The sequence below is a fragment of the Pelophylax lessonae genome (genome assembly GCF_965119305.1).
Source record: "Pelophylax lessonae genome assembly, chromosome: 8".
Taxonomy (NCBI): Eukaryota; Metazoa; Chordata; class Amphibia; order Anura; family Ranidae; genus Pelophylax; species Pelophylax lessonae.
In genome coordinates, this window is record NC_138775.1 from 19518169 (window position 1) to 19543926 (window position 25758).

Consider the following 25758-nt stretch of genomic DNA (forward strand, 5'->3'; position numbering starts at 1 on the left):
TAACTTTACTGTGTGAGTATAGATCTATGTTTGTCTCAAGCATGTTTGAAGCCATTTACTGTTGACTGGCTCACTACCTCTGCTGGAAGTTTAATCCAATCATCAACCACCCGTAAATAATACTTATTAAAATTCGTTTTGAACTTCCCTCCAGTTAGTTTGAGGTCATGTCCCCGTGTTCTTGATTTTGGTTTCATGTTGAAAAAAACTGCCCTCCTGAACCTTAATAATAACCCCATTGATGTTTTTAAAGTGGTTCTAAAGTCTTAATGTTTTTCACCCTAATGCATTCTATGCATTAAGGTGAAAATCCTTCTGTGCTGCAGCTGCCCCCCATACCCCTCCTTTTTCTTACCTGAGCCTATCCAGCGATGTGCATGAGCGCAGAAGCTCCCGTCGCTGTCGCGCTCCTCATTAGACAGATTGATAGCAGCGGGAGCCACTGGCTCCTGCTGCTGTCAATAAAATCCAGTGATGCGGGGGGGCCAAGTCCCGCTGTTTGTGTCAATGGACCGAATGGAGCAAATACGAAGGCGGCTTTCCCTGGGGGAACCCAATTAAGAGGAGGGGCCTGGAGCGCCGGCGGAGCACCCCAGAAGAAGAGAATGGGGGCTGCTCTGTGCAAAACTTTTATATAGAGCAGGTAAGTATAGGCAGGTTTGTTATTTTTATTTTTTAAATTAAGCTTTATAACCTCTTTAAAAGTTTCAATCATGTCTCTCCTTTCCCTTCTTTTCTCAAGAAGTTGCTCTCGATATGTTCCTGAAGTTGCTCTCGATATGTTTTATCCTCCAGACATTTTACCATTTTTGTTTCTTGTCTCTGAACTCGTTCTATCTTATCAATATCTTTTTGTAATTGAGGTTTCCAGAACTGGACACAGTATTCTAAATGAAGATAAAAAAAATCATTCTATTTTTATGTATTTCTTAGATTTCTATGGTAGCTTGGGGAAAATATACCTTCTAATTTTAAAGCAATAGAAAACAGATAATTAAAAGTAGAATTCCAGCCTCACCCTTCTCTATCCCACCTGTTTGTTCTTCTGGCACTTGGTCAAGCGCTGTGCTGCTCTTTAATCCCTCTCCCTTCCTTCTTTCCACTGTGTGCCTCCATATTTTCATTGAAAGGCATTGCGGAAGGCATAATCTCTGCAAATGTCCAATCTCCCACAAGACCCACTCACTCTTAGACCCTGGCTTCAGGGTCAGCAATAGTTGTTATGTCCTCCTGAACTTTTTAAAACATAAAAAGTTTGACACTTAACTTTTTTCTAAGTTTAAAGTTTTCTAGTTTTTTTTCTAGGTGGCATTCCTTCTTCCGGGGTAATGACGCTGGGCGTCATTCCACCTGGAAGAGAAGCAGCAGCCAGAAGTCTGTAGGAGAGGGCAACAAAGATCAGGTTATTACAGCAGATTTTCTTTCGAGAATTTTTCAATTCACGCCCAATTGGACTTGGGCTTTAAATGAAATAAATTGGGCATCTTACCAGAAGTTATAATAATTGGTCCTTGGGATAGTCTAGCTGAGACCAGCTCTGTAGAACCGTGAACATCACGTCTGCGTCTTCCTCGGCAGCCTTCAGTACATCGGTTTGGAGAGGTTCCATTGTGACAGATGATGGTGTTACAGGACATGTACACTTCCTTTAGGTTGTAAAATTTAAATACATGAAAACTGAAGCGCTGGAACCTCTGGTCGGAGACTGGATGCTCCTGCAAGGTAGTGTCCTCAGGACACCTAGTAAAGTGTTGGAGAAAAGGGTAGATGAGCCTTTTGTAAAATGTTTAATATCATTTGAAACATATTGTCACAGGCTATGGTGTTAGTTTCAATAATTAACTGGCATCACAATATGGCTGAAAAAATATGTGTCTCATTGAAGAAACCAATAGCAGGCCATAATTTCGTTGGCGCTCCCTGGGCTTCAGCTATTCACCAAGGTTTTTCAAGTTGGACCTCACCCACTACCATAGCCAATCTAAAACCATGAGATAGAGTTACCATCTATCCCCTTAGGGTTCTTTTCCATGGTTCAAACCAGGAGAAGATGGTACCTTTTGTAGACTATGGGCGAATGATGGTAACACATACTGTAAATGTTAGAAACATGTCCCCAAGGAGAAGCCTCTTCCCTTAGAGACATTGAGACAGCATCTATAGTAGGTTAGTTTCCCATGGAGTTACAGATAATTGTCTGCTTTTGTAGAAGAAAATCTTCTCTCCCTGGGGTATACACTTTTATTTTCCACCCATTCTGGGCACTTTCCATATTTCATGAAAGAATGGGAGAAGGAACTAAGGCTTGAATTCACGCTGACCCAGAAACAAAAAAAGTTAATTCAATACGTTTTAACTAATAGAACCAGAATACAAGAATCATGTTACAAATTTCTGTCTAGATTGTCTCGACTGGCTATTCTATATCCAGGCACAAATTCTAGGATGCACAGATAATGGTACATTCCTCCACATACGGTGGACAACTCCAGCTCTCCAGCTCTCCAGCTCTCCTGTTCTCTGTGCTGTGTGCTGTATCTGTTACTGCAACAGAACAGAGATCAAATCACCCCTGTACTAATTAGGAGCAGTATCTGCTCCACCTTTATGTTAGGGAGAGTGGTGGAAGCATTGTGTTTGCACCACTCTTTGTTAATTCTACCCATTATGTTCTGACATAACAATGATATGTACATTGGGTATCAGATCTAGCGACTTCCACTTGCCTTTGATGTTGTGCACCTGCTGTTGATCCTTGGCGTGGTGTGTTTTGCCTGTTACTTTGTAACCTTTGGAAATATATATGTGTAGCAGGTTTTCCAGGCATTGGGCCTGATATGGGTCTGCCATTGTTACCGGTGACACCTTCAGCCCATTTAAGCTGAATACCCAAGTGTGAGAGTTGAGACAATGACCATTCCAGCATCTTTGGTTTGTTTTGTTTATTTGAAAATGAGGATGGGAGAAGGGAATGAGTGGGATACTCTTCTGGCTCAACAAGGTACAACTGGGACACTTTGCAGAAAAATGCCTGTTAGCGCTGTCTTGGCGCCAGCTGGATGCCGACCAACGCTTACTGACGCTTGAAAAATGCTTTGTTACTGAACTGTGCTAGAACTTGACTTGTAACCCTCTGGTTAACGCAAAGATCCTCGACTGTAGTGAGACTTGACTTTTGACACTCTGTTAAGCTCAAAAGTCCTGTGAACAGCTCCCTCCAGCCCTTCACTGACTGAGGTAGCTCCTTGTAACTGCTTGTGCAGCTGCAACTCTCAACACTGCACGCTATACACATTAACTCTTCAGGGCCCAACCGCTGACGCCCCCTTTGACACTTCAGGGTCCTCTCTCTAGGCACCCCCTCTGACACTTCAGGGTCCTCTCACTAGGCACCCCCCCTGACACTTCAGGGTCCTCTGGCACCCCCTTTACCACTAGCTAGCTCCTGGATCCCTTGGACCTTCACCAGAGCGGTCCCTTCTCAGCTAGGCAGACCCCCAGGGGCAGTTACAGTACTCAGGAACTTGGAATGCTTTCCTGAAACTGGGCCCCCTCAACTCCGCTGGTCCCCAGCACACCAGATCCTCTCTGCAGCTCAGCTCTCTCTGTACCCACAGGCAAGCCGCCCGAGACACCCGATCCCTATGACAGGAGGTGAGACAGCCGTACTCTCCCTCCTGGGACTCTGCTTCCCGCCAAAGACGCAGCGTCATGCGCTCCCCTCAAACTTATACCCACTCCCAGGATCCTGTGCGGCAGAATCTGCCTTTCTGGGGTAGATACAGGCCTGAATGTGCCACTGATTGGGTTTCCTCCACTGCCCAGTGAGAACCCTTCTCATGGAGCCAGTGGGGAGACTCCCCAGTCTCAATAGCAACACCTGGGAGACATGACAGCCCAGCTGAAAATCATGGCCCTGCTGTTAGGCAGCCAAGGCCCACTATACTTTACCTAGTACCTACCTTGTAGGGTGCTACATATGCATTTAATAAATCGTGTGGTTTTAACATACTACTCTATGGTCCTTTGTTCTTTCTCCTACCCAATTTTACTTGGAGGTTCTGCTTTTGAATAATCTAAGGTCCGTGGTTCCCTGATTGGTAAACCCCCCCCCTCCTCCCATTGGGATAATTTCTGCACTATTGACCTCTTATCATGTGGAGATCATTACTGTTTGGTAAGGGAACTGGCACACTTGTCTGTGATTTGCTTTGGTATTCTTACACTTCTTGCACACTGGGCGTTTGCATGAGATTTTGATGTTTTTGAGCAGGCAGAATGCACAGGTGCACCATCCTGTCCCACTGCCAGCAGCCTGTAAAACGCTATGAAAGGCTGAAAGCTATTGTTGCTGGGGGACAGTACACCAAGTGGTTCTAATGTTTCGAGCAGTATGCATTCATCCCTAGACAAATACTGCCCTAAACATTAGTACAACTCAGTGCACTCTCCAGACCTGTCCAGCTGTAGCAGCTTTCAGCTTTTCATAGATTTGTACTGGTTGCCGGCAGTGGGGCTGGACTCTGTGCCTGTGCGCCTGTGCTTTCTACCCGCACAAGTAAGTCAAAATCTCATGTACAGGGGCTAAACACCTTAGTGTTACTGACCTGCAGCAAGGAAAAACAAAGTCTGCTGCCCTGCCCGAGAAAACTGCATTTAGAGGCAGAGCTGTGTAAATCTCAGAACCAGATGGACAGAATTGCACATTTTTTGGCAATCTAAACAGCTTCCATACTGTATACGTATTTCTGCTGTGTGTTTAGCTGTATGGTGGGAATTTAGCTTCAACTACTACAAAACTACAGCTGCACTTAAATTGATGGCCACCTATTCACATGTTTGTAGAGGTTTTTGAAAACAGAATTATTGAAGTATGTGTTTCAATATCAATAGGAAACCAATGTAGAAAAGGTATAAAAGAGAACCTAATTACCCTTCTCGGATCACTTTGTAGTTTTCCACAGTTTCCTCCAATGATGGAGCAGCTTGGCAGTTCTCTACAAATATCTGAACGTCTTCACCCTCAGACTCCACTTGGAACTCCACATACATCCTGCTATGAAGGTCAACCTCACAAGGAAACAACGTAATAGGGTCAGTGAAAGCTTCATTCCAATAGAACTTCAGGGAGACGTTATAGTCACCCAAGGAAACCATATCTGTTACTTGAGGGCAGAGGTTCCACTCAAATGTCTTGTTGTTTTCCATTTCACACTTCAATGGGTATTCAATTCGATGAACTCCAGTTCTTGGAACTGTTCCATAGACAGTATTTACATATATCGACTTCCCATTTTCATTCTGTGTGCAAAGAAATAAAATAATAACCAAAAACCAAGAGGCACCTCTACAATATATATGTATATCCTAAGAGAGCACAGGAAATATGAGTATGGAGGTGTCCCCACTTCAAGTTAGAAAATAATTGAGATAAACTGCTTGGATATGACCATGGCAGGCAACTATTTTAGGTTATGTTTGTATACAACGCATCAGCATAGTTTGGATTGTGGAAGAATGTCCATGATTTCATTACTCTACATGGCCAATGCACTTCTTTAAATTAGACCAATACCTCAATTCTTAGCCTACTAAGATATAAATGTTTTTATTTTCAATTCTGTACTATTATGGCACCCAAAGTGGTGAAGATGTACAAGCCTTTTACTTATGCTTTTATTGTTAAACAGGACCTTTACTGTTATAACTGTGCTTTAAAAAGGCAAGCAGTGGACAAAGGACAAGTTACTAGTATTGCCTGTGGTCTTCCTCCACCTTATCTTTTCCCCATTACTGACATACACTAATGTAGCACTACTCCCATGGGAGCTTCTGGATACGGATTCCTCTGGGTTACCCATAGCTACAACTTAGCAATTCTAGGTACTTTAAGTGATTGGCTCAGTCAGAAAACATTCCAGGGGATTTGGTATTTTGTTGTTTTATTGAGAACTGGGATGGGAGAGGGGATGAGTGGGATACTCCAACTGGATGAACTATGCACAATTTCAGGACTTCTACTGTAGTTGAATGCGGCAAGGCAAGTAGTTAACTAGTGAACTGTTTAGTGAATCACGCTTCAAGGCCCTGCATGGCACCCCCTTTACCCCTACTCTTCAGGGTTCTACTTGGCACCGCCTTTACTCTGACATACTGTGTCAGCTGACCTTTGATCCTTTGACTTCACTGGAGTGGTCCCCCTTCCTGGGCAGACCCCTTGGCAAGCCCCCTGGTACTCACGGACACTGTTTTTCCCAGATGACTCTGCCAGCAGCTTCACTGTCAGCTCTACAGGATCCTATGGGCCCAGCTCCACACCTGGTTCACAGGGCCGACTGCCTATGACAACCTTCCTCAGACAGCAGGAGGAGAGACATCCGTCATCCTCTTCCTGAGACTTTGTTTCCTGTCAAAGATGCCCTGTCACATGTCCCCTTGGCTTTTATGAGCAATCACAGGATGCACTGCGGTTACATAGTAGGTGAGGTTGAATAAAGACAATAGTCCATCCAGTTCAACCTGTGTGTGGCTGTAATCATCTCTTAATGTCCTAATCCTGGAGATGTAAGTCTAAGAGTCTTTTGAAAGCCACCATACTAGCCCGCAGAAACCACCTCTTGTGGTAGAGAATTCCACAATCTTGTAGCCCTAACAGTAAAGAACCCCCCTCGTTGCCTGAGGTTAAAACGCTTCTCCTCTAATCGCATGGTATGCCCTCTTGTCCTCATGCAATCCCTTCGAATGAACAGCTTTTTTTCTAAGCTGAGATCCCCATTGAGAAATTTATAAATTGCTATCATGTCCCCCCTCAGGCTTCTCTTCTCCAGGGAGAATAAATCGAGCGATTGCAGCCGCTCTTCATAGTTAAGGTCCTCCAATCCCCTAATCAGTTTAGTTGCCCTTCTCTGGACTCTCTCCAGCTCCAACACATCCCTCCTGAGGACTGGCGACCAGAACTGGACAGAATACTCCAGATGCGGTCGGACCAGAGTTTTATAAAGTGGAAGGATTATAGACTTATCTCTGGAATACATCCCTTTCTGTGCCCTCCCACTGGGACCCTCACAAAAGCCTATGTGTCACTGGCTGGGTTTCCTCCACTGTCCAACAGGCTCCCCTATTGGATACAGTGGGGACACTCCCTCAGACCCAGTGAACCACACATGGAAACATGCAACAGGCAGAACTAACCGATCAGGCTCCCCTGATAAGCAGATAGAGCACATCAATGCTTTTTCCTAGCACCTATCTAGGAGGGTGCTACACTATATTACCAAAAGCATTAAGACACCTGCCTTTAAACACACATGTACTTTAATGGCATCCCAGTCTTAGTCCGTAGGGGTCAATTTTGAGTTGGCCCACCCTTTGCAGCTATAACAGCTTCACCTCTTCTGGGAAGGCTGTCCACAAATTTTGGGGTGTGTATGGGAATGTTTGACCATACTCCCAGAAGCACATTTGTGAGGTCAGGCACTGATGTGGATGAGAAGGTCTGGCTCACAGTCTCTGGTCTAATTCATCCCAAAGGTTTTCTATTGGGTTGAGGTCAGGACCTCCACCCCAAACTTGCTCATCCATGTCTTTATAGACCTTGTTTTGTGCACTGGTACACAGTCATGTTGGAACAGGAAGGGGCCATCCCCAAACTGTTCCCACAAAACTGGGAGCATGAAATTGTCCAAAATGTCTTGGTATGCTGACACCTTAAAAGTTCCCTTCACTGGAACTAAGGGGCCAAGCCCAACCCCTGAAAAACAACCCCACACCATAATTCCCTTCTCCAACAAATGATTTGCATGAAGCAAGGTCCATAAAGACACGGATGAGCGAGTTTGGGGTGGAGGAACTTCACTGGCCCGCACAGAGTCCTGATCCCAACCTGATAGAACACCTTTGGGATAAATTAGAGCGCAGTCTGCGAGCCAGGCCTTCTGGTCCACAACAGTGCCTGACCTCACAAATGCGCTTCTGGAAGAATGGTCAAACATTTCCATAGACACACTCCTAAACTTTGTGTACAGCCCTCCCAGAAGAGTTGCAACTGTTATAGCAGCAAAGGGTGACCCAACTCAATATTGAACCCTACGGACTAAGACTGGGATGCCATTAAAGTTCACATGCGTGCAAAGGCAGGCACCCCAATACTTTTGGTAATATAGTGTATAATGCCTGTTCTACATTTTGATTCTGTGTGGAGAAGGTCATCTTGGAAGAGGCAAGAATTTTCTTCTCATGTCAAAGCTGCCCCACCCTCCCTTCCTTATAAATGGTGATATGATAAGGGTAGCATTTAAATCAAGCAGCAGCAGATGGAGGAAGCAAGGATCCACAGAACGAATGAAGCACAAACATCCTTGCGCTGCAGATTCTCAGGTACAGTTTCCTCTCCAGCAAGGAGAACACTGAGCAGCACAGAAGTGACATAAACAAATATTGTTGTTCTTTATTTTTTTTCTAAATCGGTGTTAGCATAGCTCTCTTTTCATGGCAATCAGTGGGATAATTTCCTGTCAAATCTGCCCTCACACAGATTTCTGTGATGGCCAACCTTCACAAAAAAATTAACAGAAAGTAACTGGTGAGAAACTACAGGGTAGGACAATACCAAACCATATTGCTATGCAAACATCATTAGTGCATTCTCCCTGGCATGATCATTAAAAGTTAAAAAGGTCACCATTTGAAGCAAAAAACAGGAGAAGACGAAAACATTTTATAATGACTCACCAAAACTCTGGTCCCACATCTATTGAAAGGTACATTAATCACCACAAACTTCCCCTTCTGGGTTCCTTTGCATGTGGGATCTTTAAGGTGAATGTCAGACAAATGTAATTTGGCTCTGGACACCAAACTGAGAGGCAGATGGAATTCAGCTCCATGGGAGAAACAGTTGAAAACCGGTGGCATTTCTGGTTCTTCTTTCGGCTTTATTATGGATGAAGCTAATTTGTAAAATAAGGACAATGAAGCAACCAGTGAAAATGGTATAAGATATCAGCTTTATTTTTGTGTCAAGAGCTGAAAAATATTTGCCTATCTTTATCGCCCAGATTCCTTTTGCAATTCACTGTAACTTTTTTTTTTTTTACTGTAATGTTCTCTTTTTAAACGTAGGTCTTAAAACCACTTCAGCTCTGGAAGATTTCTTTTCCCCACAAAGAGAGCTTTCTTTTGGTGGTATTTAATCACCTCTGCGGTTTTTATCTTTTGCGCTATAAACGAAAAACGCCTGACAATTTTGAAAAAATAAAAAAAAAATATCTTTTACTTTCTGCTTTAACCACTTCAATGCCGGGCACTTTCACTCCCTTCCTGCCCAGGCCAATTTTCAGCTTTTAGTGCTGTTGCATTTTGAATGACAATTGCACGGTCATGCAACACTGTACCTAAGCCAAATTTATGTCATTTTTTTTCCACAAATAGAGCTTTCTTTTGGTGGTATTTGATCACCGCAAGTTTTTTTTTTCTTTTTTGCTACACAAATAAAAAAGTTACCAAAAAGTTAGAAAAAAAAAAAAGTTTTTTTGTTTATGTTATAAATATTTGTAAATAGATACGTTTTTTCCTGCACTGATGAGGCCGCACTGATGAGGAGGCACTGGTGGGCTGGCACTGATGGGGTGGCACAAATATGCAGCACTGATGGGCACTGATATGTGGTACTGATAGGTAGCACTGATATGCAGCATTGGTTGGCACTTATAGGTGGCACTGATAGGCGGCATTGATGGGCACTAATAGGCAGCACTGATGGGCACTGGTGGGAAATAATGGGCACTGATAGGCGACACTTATAGATTGCAATAATGAGCACTGGTGTGTGGCACTGATAGATGGCAATCGAGGGCAGCTCTGATGGGGAGGGCACTGAAAGGGTCCCTGAGCCCTGTTTGCCATCCCTGGTGGTCATGGGTGGGCATCCCTGGTGGGCATGGGTGGGCAATCCCTGGTGGCTCTAGTGGCTCTGATTACCAGCACAGACCCCCCTGTCAGGAGAGCCGCCGGTCGTCTCTCCTCTAGTCATGCCTGTCAGGCACGAACCGAGGAAAGCCGATCAACGGCACTTCCTATTTACTATGTGACCAGCTGTGATTGGACACAGCTGGTCACATGGTAAAGAGCCTACATCATTAGGCTCTTTACCGGGATTGGAGATGCAGTGAGCCAGAGTGACACACCGCACCACCGATCGTGGCTCTGTGAGCCCCCCGGTCTATCCTGCTGGACGTCATATCACAGCCAGTCAGGATAGTGCAACCACTTTGCCGCCGTCAATCTGCTATAGGGCGGGCGGCAAGTGGTTAAAACACATCCATTAAAAAAAAAAAAAAAGAAAATCTAATTTCTTCATCAGTCAATTCATTCCTTAATCAATTTAGGTCAATATGTATTCTGCTACATATTTTTGGTAAAGAAAATCCCAATAAGCGTATATTGGTTGGTTTGTGCAAAAGTTAAAGCGTTTTCAAACTTTGGGATATATTTATGGAATTTCTATTTATTTTTTTACTAGTAATGGCAGCAAGCAGTGACTTATAGCGGGACTGCAATATATTGGCGGACAAATCGGACACCTAACTGGCAGTTTTGACACTTTTTTGGGAACCAGTGATACTAATACAGTAATCAGTGCTAAAAATATGCACTGTCACTGTACTAATGGCACTGGCTGGGAAGGTGTTACATGAGGGGTGTTTAAAGGGTTAACTGTGTGCCTAGCTGGTGTTTCAGTGAAGTGGGGGAGGTGCTTTTACTAGTGGAAGGCATGGATTGGTGGATCCATGCCTTCTGTACTGACAGAATAGCAATCTGCGTTGTTTACATAGGCAGATCGCCGTTCTATCTGTGTACAGAATGATCAGCGGGTGCCGGCAGACATCGGGTACACGCAGGGGAGGGCTGGCAGCCTTACGCCTGGGGGCAAGTCCAGTCAAGTGGCCCACTGAATGACTGGATTGAAATGCTGGGGGGACACATCTTCAGCTTTGAGGGGTTTAAGCTGGGACTGTGGGACCTGTAGTCCTTTACCAGTTGGGGAGACTGGGGGTGTGTGACACATCCTGAGCTCTGCGGGGTTCATGTTGAGACCTGTAGTCCTTCACTTTTGGAGGGGTCACATCCCCAAAAGCGAAAGACTACAAGTCCCAGCATGAACCCCTGAGATTTAAGGATATGACCCCTTAGATATCCCGTGTTCATGGTGTGACCTGTAGTCCTTCACTAGTTGGGGCGCGGGGGGTGATACATCCTGAGCTCTGGGGGGTTCATGCAGGGACCCGTAGTCCTTCACGTTTGGGGGGTCTCAACCCCAAAAGTGAAGGACTACATGTCCCAGCATGAACCCCTGAGATCTAAAAATTGGACCCCTTAGATGTCCCAGGTTCATGCTGTGACCTGTTGTCCTTCACTAGTTGGGGGGCAGGGGGTGACATCCTGAGCTCTGAGGGGTTCATGCAGGGACCTGTAGTCCTTCACTAGTTGGGGGGAGTGGAGGTGTGTGACACATCCTGAGCTCTCTGGAGTTCATGTTGAGATCTGTAGTCCTTCACTTTGGTGTTAATAAGAGTGGAGAGAGCTTTGTGAAGGAGGAGAAGGCCGAGTTGGTGCAGCTGGAGGAGTTGGGGAATGCAGACATTGTGCAGTGGGACAATGACAGTCACTCCTGTTAGTGAGGCAGGAGAAGCGGTGTCCGGCTGAAGCTCCCTAGGTGTGGAGGAGGAGGAAGTATCTCCTCCATTCTGAATGCTGGGGCCTCGGCCACGCTTTCCTCCTCGGGACCATGACGTCACTGGCTGGTAGACGCCAGGCAGCGAGCGATCCTAGCAACCAGTGCAGAAGATACAGGCCAGCAGTGGAACAAACAGGTCTCGGCCAGCCAGGTCACTCTGTAAATAAAGCGGAACTGCTGTTGCGGTGGTGGATTTTTGGGGGGGCATAAGATCAGTCCGGGGGAAAATTGCCAACCTGCCCCCCCCCCCCCAGCCCAGTCCGCCCCTGGGTACACGGGACCCGCTGATCAGCTTCCGCTGTGACTTTACAGGGAGCTGCAAGCGGTGTGCACTCGTGCCCAATACCTGTAATTGCAGGATCACATATATATATATATATATATATACGTGATCCTGCCCAGCGTGGCCACCCTGTAACAGCAAATCTGCTATAGGGCGGTCACCTAGTGGTTAAAGAGGACATGTACTGGCAAATGACTTGTAAGTATTGCCTAAGGTCTTGCTGCTGATATTTTCCCCATTACCAACTTAGGACTCAGTCTGCACTTTGTCTCTGTTTGAGGGTGGCTATCTTGATAGAGAAGCAGGGCTTCAATTTCCCATGGCAGAGCCAGAGCTTCTGATGGTGTCACAGATCAGCTGCAGAGCTGATCAGTTAATAGTAGTTCTACAAATAGGCGAAGCTGCTCTGTTACCTGTGTGGCACCCTTCTAAGTAGGCGCTAGAGCGAGAGTATAGTTTTTGGGTCTTTCTGCTTACCAGGAAGATTACCAGGTACATTTATGTTGCTCTCTGCCTACCAGAGAACAGGATCCATTTGTGAGGTCTGCTCATGGTGCTCAGGTACAGCTCAGCTTGTCTGAAATGTTGCACACTGGTCCAATAGGGAGGCATATTGGACAGTGGGAGAAAACCTGACAAGTGAGTGCACAGGCATTTGTTACAGCCCTGGTGATTGGCAGAGGAAAGTGCCTCGGTGCATGCTGGGGTATTGTATAAACGCCAAGGGAACATGTGCTCAGGGTCTTTCAACTGGAGAGCGGGGTCCTGGAGGGAGGGGGCAGCTACCCCTCCTCTGTAAAAGCTGCCATGCAGCCTCAGGAGGTCGACCTGAGGGCCTGAGAGTTATAGAAAATCTGAACCCAGATGTCCTGCAGAACTGACTGCAAGGGGTACACTGGAAAGGATCTGATTCTGTGAGTAAAGATCTGTGTTGTGAGGCCTATCATGTGAGGGCCACCCCTTCTGCTAGAAGAGTCAGTGGACGGTTGTCAGTCAAGGGGATGCTAGAAAGTGTCCTGAAGATAATGTAGTTGCATCAAGTCTGCTGCTATAAAGAGCAAGGAGACTTAATTCTTCCATACAAGTGGCAGTATGGTCAAAGCAGTGTGTCTGCTTCCACAAATAATCTGGTGAGGCCAAGGGAGAGTTTTCCTTATCAACTGTAAATAGTTCAAGTTGCAGTTACCCACTATTCCCTGCTCCCATCCAAGTTCCATAATAGACCAAATCCCAAACCAAAATAAAACCAAATCCCTTGGACTGTTTATTGAGTAACGAGCAACTGGAAGTAAGGAGGGATGTGTGAAAATCCCCTAGTGACTGTCTGCAAGTAATCAGAGGAGACCCAAGAGGTCATCACACAGCAAGCCCTACGGGGACAGTGCTACAGCTGCAGTTGAACAAACAGGCAGACTGATCTGTTACTTGTAGTTCCACAGATATATAGTTACATACTTTAGTTATTCTGGTTGAAAAAAGACACAAGTCCATCCAGTTCAACCAGCAGAGTCTGATTGAATAAAGAGGATCTCCAGGGTCCTTCAGAAAAAAATAAAAAGTTTCCACTAAGGAAAACACCAGTAAAGCTTTGCGGCTTCACAGCTGGCTCCCTACTGCACATGTGAATGGCCCGGCGGTGGGGAGAGGGGGGCCGAACTTGGGAGTGGGAGAAGGGTACCTGTCAAATCCAGGTACCCTTCCCCCCGAAAGGTGCCAAAGGTGGCAGTGGAGGGTGGAAGAAAGCAAACATCTTCTTTTGGGTGGAGCTCTGTCTAAATATACAGTAGCTCCCAATTTACCTCCCTGTTTAAACTGTGCCCTCACCCAATGCTGTATCTTGGCCTAGGCCAACAAGGCCTAGGGCAGCACTTTTCGTGGGGGGGGCAAAAAAGCTGCCCCCGCACAAAAAAAACTGCCTCCTCCCCACTGGCTTTCGCTACACTTTTAGTGTAGCGCCAGTCTTATGGGGTGGAGGCAAATCAGTCTGGCACCCCCATAAAGCGGGCACACTACTGCCAGTATGATAATACTGGCCGGTGGCCAGTGACTGGTCTGACATTCTGACAGGCTTGCAGCCGCACTTAATACAACTATCGGCCACCAATACCAGTAAGTGTGGCACTGGCAGCAGGTCTTAGCAGCCTAATGCTCCAGCTACCCTCCTCTGGGGCATCCTTGGGAGGAAGTTACCATATATAATGTAACTTCCTCCCAGGGCTCTCTGTGTCAATGGTGAAGAGAGGAGAGGGAAGCCCCCGGGTATGGCAGCAGAGGGTTTTTTGCTTTGCATTCTCACTGACAGTTTTGAAGAGGGCATTTACATGGTTTCCTTCGTGCTTAATAACTTTGAAGAGATATATAATATATAAGTGATTATGGGTTTATTTCCTTGTGAGTCATACTTTGAGGGCTACTGAATCTTACCTATTTTCCTGCAATTTATAGGGTTAAATGTTGAGAGCTCCAGTGTTGGTGAAATGAAAGTACTGGGCTTTTGTAGTCCTCTGGAGTTAAGCAAAGCTGGTCTGTATACTTTTTTTGCTCATGGTTTTTGCAACCTGCTGATTTGTCCTCGGTTTTTCTATATAGGAATATCTTAATGCCAGTTAAACCTGTTTTGTTTAGCAAAATGTACAGGTTAAAGATCTTTCAGTCTGCGTGTTGACATATTTTGGGGTGATTTTTGGCCTGATTGAGTCCTAATTCTTTGACTATGAAACTGGTTTGTAAATGTCACATGACCATCATCAAATGGAACATTAGTTGGGCAGGTCCCCATCCCCGGTGTTCCTCCTGGGATAAGTGGCACCGACCACCAAGAGGAAAAGGTGGGGCCTAATGAGGAAGGGGTGTGGTTTACAGATGAAAGGGTGGGTCTTAAACAGGAAGGGGTGTGGGGGTGCACGAGTTTAGTCAGGCCTAGGGCAGCACAAAACCTAAATAGTTGTAGAAAAAATTTGGTATAACCCAAACAAAGAACTGCGCAAAAGGGTGATATCTGACAATAATAACTATTAAATCAACAATTAAATCACCAAAATTGGTGCATACAAAATTTGGGAATTACTTCCACAGTGCAAGCTGCAATAAAAACGTAAAACTGAGAAAAAGGGAAGAATATATTGCGCTCAGCACTCAAAATCACAAGAAAAAGTGCTTGTGTGCATAAAAGCTGATATAAACCATAAAAAGCAGCAATGCAATATCCAGGCAAAAACAGCTGTGTAATAAATATATAAATATATGAATAAATGAATAAATATAGTCCTTCTTGAAATAGGTGAATAAATAAATATATATAGATGTGATAGTCCTTAAAACTGCTCAGTGCAAAGTGATAGCTCAGCAATCCGAGTAGACTTGAACTTGATGTAAGGAACCTTCACCAATAAAACCTCCACCCAGTGCTCAGATTAGGTACTCCTTACAAGAGATAATTGACCCCTTAATTACAGGGGGTCATATTCAGCATTGATCTTCACACAGGACTCCAGGCTATCCTTATCATGATATCCTCATCAGTAAGATCAGGCTCAGCTAGCATGGAAAGCTCCGGGGTCAAGGATATCCAAATGCAGAAAATAGAAAGGAGACTCCAATAGTGTAATACCGTCTAAATACTCTGGGTTTATTATTAAAATTGCACTTACTACAAGAAGATGTTCAAAACGCCTTCATTCCAAATACACAAAGCTTGCAGGTCTGGTGGATGGGACGCCGCTCCGCGCCTGCGTTCCACCAAACCGGAACATCTTCTTGTAGTAAGTACAATTTTAATAATAAACCCAGAGTATTTAGACGGTAATACACTATTGGAGTCTCCTTTCTATTTTCTGCATTTGGATATCCTTGACCCCGGAGCTTTCCATGCTAGCTGAGCCTGATCTTACTGATGAGGATATCATGATAAGGATAGCCTGGAGTCCTGTGTGGAGATCAATGCTGAATATGACCCCCTGTAATTAAGGGGTCAATTATCTCTGGTAAGGAGTACCTAATCTGAGCACTGGGTGGAGGTTTTATTGGTGAAGGTTCCTTACATCAAGTTCAAGTCTACTCGGATTGCTGAGCTATCACTTTGCACTGAGCACTTTTAAGGACTATCACATCTATATATATTTATTTATTTATTCACCTATTTCAAGAAGGACTATATTTATTCATTTATTCATATATTTATATATTTATTACACAGCTGGTTTTGCCTGGATATTGCATTGCTGCTTTTTATGGTTTATATCCGCTTTTATGCACACAAGCACTTTTTTTTCTGATTTTGAGTGGTGAGCGCAATATATTCTTCCCTTTTTCACAAAACCTAAATACACCACTGCTCACACCTACACTCAGGGCCTGGGAAATAGTTCTTATTTTTAGTGCCAGTTACTTGTTCTTGATTTCCTGTAACTCCAACACTCTTGTGTCTTCATGGACCCCTGCACTCATGTGCTTTAAACATCTCCTACTCTCCCGTGCCTCCAGAAAACATTACCCTGTGCACTCCTGTGACCACACTGTCTACAGTAACCTCTGCACTCTGTGTCTCCAGTGACCCCTGTGTCACAGAGTGTCCCTGTGTACAGTCTCCCCAACTTCCAATGACCTTGTGTTCCTTAGTTTCTGTCTTTTTAGTTATCGACCAAAGTCTTATACTTGACCAACTACTTGTTTGCTGCTTGACCTTAAGCTTATGCAATTAGATTGCATATTGTTTTTTTACCTTGCCCTGGTTCCTTTCTAGGTCAGCTGCCACCTGCACGGGTTTGAGGGGAGTGCTGGGGAAACACACAGATCCACAAAAAGGATAAAGAAAGCAGGATGATCCTTGTACTACAGATCCTCAGGTACCGCTTCCTCTCCAGCAAGAAGAATGGTGAGCAGAACATTATTAGTAGTAAATATCACTGCAAATCTGTTGAGGCAGCAGTGCTTTATATGATCTCACACTGAAGATATAAAGCTATGAGGCTTAAAGTAATTGTGAAGGCACCTTTTTATTTAAAATAAAAGATGTTATACTTAACTGCTCTGTGTAATGGTACTGCATAAAGAGTTTGCTCTCCATCCCTTTTTCTTACCAGTGCCCCCTTAGCAAGTCATGTGCAGAGGGGGCACCCATGCAGTTGCCATCCTTAGCCAGGCTGTGTGTGTCCATAGATGTACACAGCATGACTCGGCCACTCCCCTCACTCCCACCTTACAGGATTTGACTGATCTCAGTGTGTCCTGTGAAAGCAGGAAGTGAAGGAGCAATGATGCAGCCGGGGATAGGGCTGGATCAGCGAGGGAAGCAGGTAAGTGCTTACGGATGGGGGCATTGGCTGTCAGGTGTTTTTTTTTTTTTTACCTTAATGCATTGTATGCATTAAAAACGCTTTTGCTTTACAACCACTTTATGGTGGAGGAGCGCCTAGGCATGATAAGTGCTATTTTTTTAATGAGTAATTATAGACAAAAGGTAGGCTTTTCAATTAACATTTCTAGAAAAACTAAATCCCACCATCTATTTAAATACAAATTATTGCTAAGTCTGGAGTTCTTTATACCTATACTAATCAAGAGTATGCATTTTATTACCTGGAAATGTGGTCCCTAGTCCCATTGTATATCCATAGGAAATCCTATTTTCATATCCATAAACAAATATGCTGAATGAGGAGCTCTTGTGAAATATTTCATGTACTCCATGAACTTTGCCTAAAGAGACGTCCCAAAGTCTGAATCCACTCATCTCCTTGGTGGAGAAGCTGTATTGAGTCAAAGGCTTCTGGTCCAGGAAAAACTCTGAAGCTGAAAGTGCTTGAGAAACAATCATGATATAATTGTCAAAGAAAGAGTCTGTTACAAATCTGTAGTGCTGCCTTCTAGTTTGAAGTGGTGGAACAGCTGTTAGAAATGGGTCAAATGTGTCTCGAGAGAGATAAGTAACCCAAACAGGTTTTGATGAATTCACAAGAATGCTTCCATCTATTAAAAGTTGGACATAGGAACCTGGCTGAAGAGTGTGCTCTTCCTGATTTACTTTCACAGTAGTATCTGCATAAGCTGCCATTATATTAACAATATCTTTGGTGTGACTGGCCAGTGGAAACACAAAAAAGGATGTCCCCCAGTTACTCACAGGATATAGCTGGTGAAACACTGCATCACATTTTGTATTGGGACCATTATAACATTTATTACCAGTAAAAACGGCCACTGGTGCGGAGGCTACAACTCTGGTGCCAGTTAAATCGGTGGAGCTTTGAAACTGGATGACTTGATGAGGTGCAAGAGAAAACGAGAAGGTGTTTCCAGTACTGTAGGCGATTCCATTGTGTGTGAGAGATCCTGAGAGTGTAATATTTATCCATTCTATTCTGTCTACACCAGTGGCCACAGAAAACTGATTTTTATCTCCTGATCCAGGGGTGAATATAAAATATTCTGTGCCCAGGTCTTCTACAGGGAGAATGAAACCTGCATCAGCACTGTGATCATCCGTGTTAAACACAAATACAGATATATCAACATCCGATGTCACCATCACAACTTTAGAAGAGATTTCATTACCACTGACCATGTATTGACTGTCCAAAGTTAACATGGTGGAGCTGTTACTTCCGACATATAATGTTTGATGGAAATGTGGGTTTTTGACAGTGACATTAACATTGGCTGCTTCATCATTTGTAACAAGGTGGAGATGAAACTTTGCATTTATGGACAGATTTTCTGTAAATACCACAATGTAGATTTTCTGAGCTCCACCTGTAGAATAAATAAAAAATAAGAACATTTATAACAACATTGGCAGCCGCTCAGATTAGTTTGAAACATGCAAAAAAGAAGAAACGTTCATTGGGATGGATGACATATAAAACATACAAATGGTAACTTTCAAGCTAGCAAGGAAACGGCACCTACCTAAGCTAATCTGCAAAGTAAACCTTGCCACCCATGTAACACATATGTGCTGAGTGGCCCTTAACACCCATACTCTTCACATATTTATCCATGGGTGGCAGAGCTTTCTGTATCGAGAGCATGCTCACTCACCAACAGTTTTTGTTCTTTGCCAATTAAGAGCCAATTGGAACCAGGTCCTGATCATGTGAGCACTGTGACAGCCAATCACAGTATCTCTATGACTAAGCCCTATTGGGTGAAATGCGTTAGACGTACCACCACCAAAACCACCCAAGACCACCACCACCACAAAAAAACTAAACCACCAGAAATTCATTAGGGGGCGTGGTTTCAATGCCTGCATATGTTCTATATAATTACCGAAGATGTCAGTGATCCCTCCGGTGTGAGGCAGCTTTCTTTTTTCCACATCTAGTCAATCACAGTGGTCACATAACCACCAGGTCCTTCCAACTCCCTGGGTGTAAAAACCCTGGTAAAGGGACACCAGGGCTGGGCAGAAAGGGGTTAAATACAAAAGGCTTTTTTGCATGCATTGGAAAATCCATGCTGAAGCCACACGGTTACATCAAGGCAGCTTTGAAATTGTGGCCCCTAACTCAAGAGTATCAATGGTAATTTAACCTACTTTTTTTTTTTTTTTTTAGTTTCAAAATAGTATATCAATACAAAATACATTTAAAAAATATATTGAAACAGTGGTGCATATCTAGTGCGTATGTACACCCAAATTTCTGAATATTTCCTAGTCTTCTTAAATTCTGCCCATTTTTTCCCATTTATTTGAAAAACTCTCTGATCTTCCTCTCTGCTGCCTAAATACTCCATGTTGTATATAAAGTCAGGTCCATAAATATTGGGACATCAACACAATTCTAATCTTTTTGTCTCTATACAACACCACAATGGATTTGAAATGAAACAAACAAGATGTGCTTTAACTGCAGACTTTCAGCTTTAATTTGAGGGTATTTATATCTAAATCAGGTATAAGGTGTAGGAATTACAGCAGTTTGTATATGTGCCTCACACTTTTTAAGGGACTAAAAGTAATGGGATAATTGACTGCTCAGCTGTTCCATGGCCAGGTGTGTGTTATTCCCTCATTATCCCATTTACAAGGAGCAGATAAAAGGTCCAGAGTTCATTTCAAGTGTGCTATTTGCATTTGGAATCTGTTGCTGTCAACTCTCAATTTGAGATCCAAAGAGCTGTCACTATCAGTGAAGCAAGCCATCATTAGGCTGAAAAAACAAAACAAACCCATCAACGAGATAGCAAAAACATTAGGTGTGGCCAAATCAACTGTATGGAACATCCTTAAAAAGAAAGAACGCACCAGTGAGCTCTGCAACACCAAAAGACCCGGAAGACCACGGAAAACAACTGTGGTGGATGACCGAATAATTCTTTCCCTGGTGAAGAATACACCCTTCACAACAGTTGGCCAGATCAAGAACACTCTCCAGGAGGTAGGTGTATGTGTGTCAAAGTCAACAATCAAGAGAAGACTTCACCAGAGTGAATACAGAGGGTTCACCACAAGATGTAAACCATTGGTGAGCCTCAAAAACAGGAAGGCCAGATTAGAGTTTGCCAAACATCATCTAAAAAGCCTTCACAGTTCTGGAACAACATCCTATGGACAGATGAGACCAAGATCAACTTGTACTGTTGAGTTTATGTTAGGTTCAAATGTTAAGTTTGAGCCATGAAATAATCTACTCCAATCAGGTTTGCATCTGTTCAGGTAAGCTTTACTGAGATTACATGCGCATGGACCACATCTCATACAGAAATAGAGAATGTGATGACATATACATTTTTGATACATCCTTTTATAGAAAATTATTACATTAAAGTCTATGGCGGGCACAAACCCAAAGATATAGTCATACAAGATTACACAATATTTCATTAACAGCCATAATATAGCCTTTGTTGATTATTTAGCAAAGTCTTGGTCATCTTACTCTAAAAAAGAAAGGACGGGCGTATGACAATTAAAAATGATGGATAATATGCAATTAATGGCCGGTTACTGGAACTATCATTATCTAAGCTAATATATATTTGTTTATCTGTTATTCCGGAAAGTTAGGGAAGTCCTCTTGGCTGGACATCTCATGTTAAAGTTGACACATATTCATAATAAAGATAACATAACAAACAGACTCAGACTGAAATCCTAAAACGTATTATTTTGAAAGTATATTCAAGGATTAAGAGGGGACTCTAGACTGCCATACTGAATATGGATATATGAACATATAATATAAAAGTCTTTAAGAGTCCTCGATATATTTTCATCTTGACAGTCCCTCCTGAGTTTAGAATTCATCTGTGTCTTTTCTTTTAAACTTCTTCTGTGTCTTTAGGTTGATTTTCGGGTATGCGGGTAACCATCTCATGGGCCGTCTTTATGCGAGACCTCGAGAGCTCAAAAGAACCAGTATTAGTACGAGCAGTAGCCATTTTCATACAACATTTGCATAGTATTGGTACACATTTAACTACCAGTATAATCAATACTATAACTCCAACAATATACAGGATACCATGCAATATACCTGCGAACCACCCTCCAATACCAGTAAACCAGTTGGCAGGATTTAGCCAAGAAAGCCAGCTTTCCCAGCTACCTCCAATCCAGGCAGTTTCGGTATGCTCTTTACGAAAATCCAGTTTTAATTGCTGCGCCCTTTCTACATGTGAAATTATGGCATCTTCGACTTTTGTATCATTTCCTATGTAATTGCAGCATGAGGTTCCCACTACGGTACACATTCCTCCCTGACTAGCAGTAAGGTAATCCAACACCAGCCGGTGTTGCAAAACCTCCTTTTTAACCATTTTTAATTCCGTGGCCATTAATATGAAATTTCTGTTATACAGAGCAGTTATGCTATCCATTAAGTCAGCTAAATCTATAATAAAACTGAAGGCTTTTTTGATACAACATCTATTCACCCAAGGTATAGAAAATATTGGTCTTATCTCTTTATCATGGGACTCAACATTAATATAATCATCATTTCTTTCTGGACCTTTATTCTGGGTTGGAATAGGTGTTAGTATTTCAGGATTAGTCTCTTCTTCAGTGTCATCTGCCACTTGTCCGAGGGTAGCCTGTACTGGAATATCCTGTTCAGTGAGGGCTCTTTTGAAGAAATGGGCAGGAATTTTATGCAATTGTGTCTCTTTAAACTCATTGTCACTCATGTACCATGTTGCAGGCACAACCCTCCCAAAGTAGCAAACTCCCATGGAATTTAATGGAATCCAAGTGTAAGCTTTCTTTCCACACACGAAATAGTAACCTGGAGGGGCAGCACATGCCTTTCTGTAGTAATATCCCTGCAAACACATTAATAACTTCAAATTGTTCTGGTGTGAATGGTGGCGGTGTGTGAAATCATGCAATTCCTGATATCGGTCTGTGCTCCATATTACATCTTTACCATCAAACCAATACCTGACATCCGCATTATCCATGCACTGAGAGTCTCCAATTGCTCGATCAGTATTCTTGAAACCTTTCTCAAGTAGTTCTGGCGGATAAATACGGGTAAAGTTAATACATACTGCTGGTATTCTCATTGGGGCCTTGGTAAATAGTAGCAGTGAAATGGCCTTGTCAACCATCTTAGCACTGATATTGCTAAAGTGAGCACCGTCTTCTATCTCAGCTAGGGTACTGGGTATACATAGTAAGGGCAAAGTCTTGTGTGAGATAGGTGAATGTGTGCATATCCAACACTTAGTGATTTCCAACTTCTTGGCAGCTTGCAACTGCATGGCCATTAAGGAATTATAGAAGGGTTGTCTCAGCTTAGCATGTAAGTCTCTCTTCAGCCTTTGATCAAATCCAGACTCTGGGGTAATGTGTAACTTTTTAGTCATTACAGTAGCATTGAGGAAAAAGGTATCATGCGCCTCACCTTTTTTTTTATCATGTGAGTCCATTCATACATCATGACCGTGATCCACACTAAGGCTCCTCCACTCAGGATAATTCCTCAGAGATCCATATCAGCTCTAGGTACTGTAAGAGACATTCTTCCGTATTCGTAGTCTTCTGGCTTGAGCTTGAGTCAATGATGGAGATGACCTAAGAGGTAAAGGTACAGAAAAGTCCTTGCCAGCAGTACACTGGCTTGTATGTTTATTCAAACATACTGCTTCCTTACAATGGGAACCATGCACCCAATACTTGTAGTCTTTTAGCTTTACAGCTGTGGGAGACACAAGAATAATCTGGAATGGTCCCTTCCACTTAGGGGACAGAGTAGTCTTCGGGGTGTGATTCTTGATGTACACCCACTCTCCAGTTTTTAGTCCATGAGTCTTTTCACTTAGGTCCACTGGTTGTCCTGCTTTGGAAAAAGTATCAGAAAACACGTTTGTGTTAAAGTCTTAAAGTCACTGTTTCTGATGTTACAGAAGCTGTAGGAAGTCTTTTAGGAGGGCGCCCAAACAATACATCTTCTCCTTTGGGGTAGTCCTGATAGTTGCTAGGGCTATAGGCAATGCTTCTACCCATGTGCTCTTTCCATTAGTATTCATCTTGGCCAGATACCTTTTTAGGGTTTGATTACTGCGTTCCACCATCCCACTAACCTGTGGTCTATATGTGGTGTGTAACTGTTGTTTCAGACCTAAGATATCTACTACTTCTGCTATTAGTTTGTTATCAAAGTGTGTACCTCTGTCTGAAGAGATCACAGCTCCCATACCAAATCTAGGAATCAATTCTCTAGTAAGACACTTAACTACTTAACAATATTCGCAAACTAAAAGATACTTGAATCGGCCACAAGGGGGCATATCTGAGAAGTCAATCTGCACAATTTTGAAACGGCTCCTCAGTATGTGGAATGTGTTTCATAGGGGTAGACACTGGTTTACCTATGTTATGCATTTGACATACAGTACATTCATTAACTTGTTTAGCAGCATATGTGTAAAAACCTGATGCCCACCACTGTTTGTTCATAATCCCTCCTGTTGAGACATGGCAATGCCCATCGCTCAAGGCCAACAATGAAGGAAAAAGAGTCGGTGGAGCAACCAGTTTATCATTCAACCTCCACAGGCCATCTGGTCCGCAAACAGTTCTTTTTTGTAGACCAAGTGGATCAGTGGGGTGAACTTTCTTGTAGGGCCTTGATAACCCCATGGTCCACTTGAAGATTTGTGACCAAAAATATAGGGACTACATGTGGCTGATAAGAATGAATAGCTTCTTTTGCATATTTATCTGCCAAAACATTCCCAACCAATACACTGTCATTAAACCCGGTATGTACTTTACATTTAATTACTGTTACTTTAAGAGGCGATTGGACTGCAAACAACAGTCTGACAATTAACTCTTTGTGTTGAATTGGTGTTCCTGTTGCTGTCAAATAACCCCTTTCTTGCCATAATTGTGCAAAACTGTGCACTATACCCACAGCATAAGCAGAATCACTGTAGATATTAATAGAGTCACTTTCTCCCGATTCCAAAGCAATACAGAGCGCTGTTAATTCTGCCGCTTGCGCTGACTTGGAATTTATTAGAATCTCTGCATGTATCAGTTGGTTATCACCATTTACCACTGCACAAGCTGCGAAGGTCAAACCATCTTCTCTCCTCAAGGATGATCCATCCACAAACAAATCTGCACATGTAGGCAGACCAGCAATGGGTTCATCTTGGAGATCAGATCTGGGTTTTGTTACTTCATCAATAAAGGTAGCACAATCATGTATTAGGTATTCAGAATCATCAACTTCCTCACTGTCAGCTTCCGGTAAAAAGGTAGCCGGATTCAGAGACTGACAGCGCTGTATTTTTAGATTAGAAGCCGATAACAAAACCAAATGATAATGTGTTATCCTTTGTACTGAGAAGTGTTTAGTATAGGCACTATTTAACATAGCCTCCAAATCATGGGGGCACATCAAATACAAAGTGTTGCCCAATACAATGTCTACAGTTTTCTCAACCAGTAGGGCAGCCGCCGCTACTGATTTTAAACATCCAGGGAGCCCCCTGGCTACACTGTCTAATGGGTAACTGTAAAACCCCACTGGGCGATGTCTGGCACAGAAGTGTTGTGTTAACACCCCATTTGCATGTCCATTTATTTCTGTGCAAAATAAATAGAAATCTTTGCTATAATCCGGCAAACCAAGACTGGGCACTGTTAGCAAAGATTGCTTGATTTGTTTAAATGCTTCCATAACTGAAGGGGTTAACTCTTCCGAAGTGAATTTATAATTGCTTTTTGTTTGTCTCTTTAACAATTCCTGTAGGGGTCCTACACTGCCCTTCTTTGGATCTCCAGTTCTCCCTTTTGACCTGGGGACCCCAAAATTGGAAATGTACACTATTCCTGACGGGGGATAAGGGGGTTCCGTCACCTGTACTGTAGAAACTGACATTCCCCTGGGTTTATGTACCTTTTCCTTTACCTCAGGGACTTGCATATTCATTATTTTAGTTTTTTCCTTTCTCTCTATTTTTTTTCCTTTCTTTTTGTAACACTTCACAAGCTATCTGTGCTATGTCAACCAACTCAGGGACAGGTTTAATTCTCCAGCCCGCTATGCGGAGCTCCATTTTCTTTTCTAATCTCAGACAACAATCCACTTACAAAAATATTTATCACTTTAGGTTGTTTCATGTCATCTTCACTTTCAGTCACCCAATCACTTTGCTTCTATATAGCATCTTTGAATCTATTACAATAGTTCAACATCTCCTCACCTTCCTTCTAAACAACATCCAATAACATTCGCATATTCTGTCCTTTATCAAACATACTTGTTACCCATTTCTTTAG

General features: G+C 43.2%; 1 protein-coding gene and 1 pseudogene across 2 annotated transcripts; both read right to left on the bottom strand.

The window, feature by feature from the left end:
- Nucleotides 1–1341: 1341 nt before the first annotated feature.
- LOC309562128 (uncharacterized protein) lies at nt 1342–22829 on the bottom strand (the record flags this gene model as incomplete). The annotated part of the gene is made up of 6 exons (XM_082266257.1): nt 1342–1376; nt 1490–1740; nt 4934–5301; nt 8731–8948; nt 17595–18767; nt 22685–22829. The coding sequence occupies 6 exons, from the start codon at nt 22827–22829 to the stop codon at nt 1342–1344; spliced, it is 2190 nt and encodes a 729-aa protein (XP_082122383.1).
- A 135-nt stretch (nt 22830–22964) lies between these two features.
- LOC309562129 lies at nt 22965–24850 on the bottom strand (annotated as a pseudogene). The gene is made up of 2 exons: nt 24379–24850; nt 22965–23698 (listed from the first exon to the last, which is right to left on the bottom strand). The product of its transcript is annotated as an uncharacterized misc_RNA (transcript).
- Between the last annotated feature and the right edge of the window lie 908 nt (nt 24851–25758).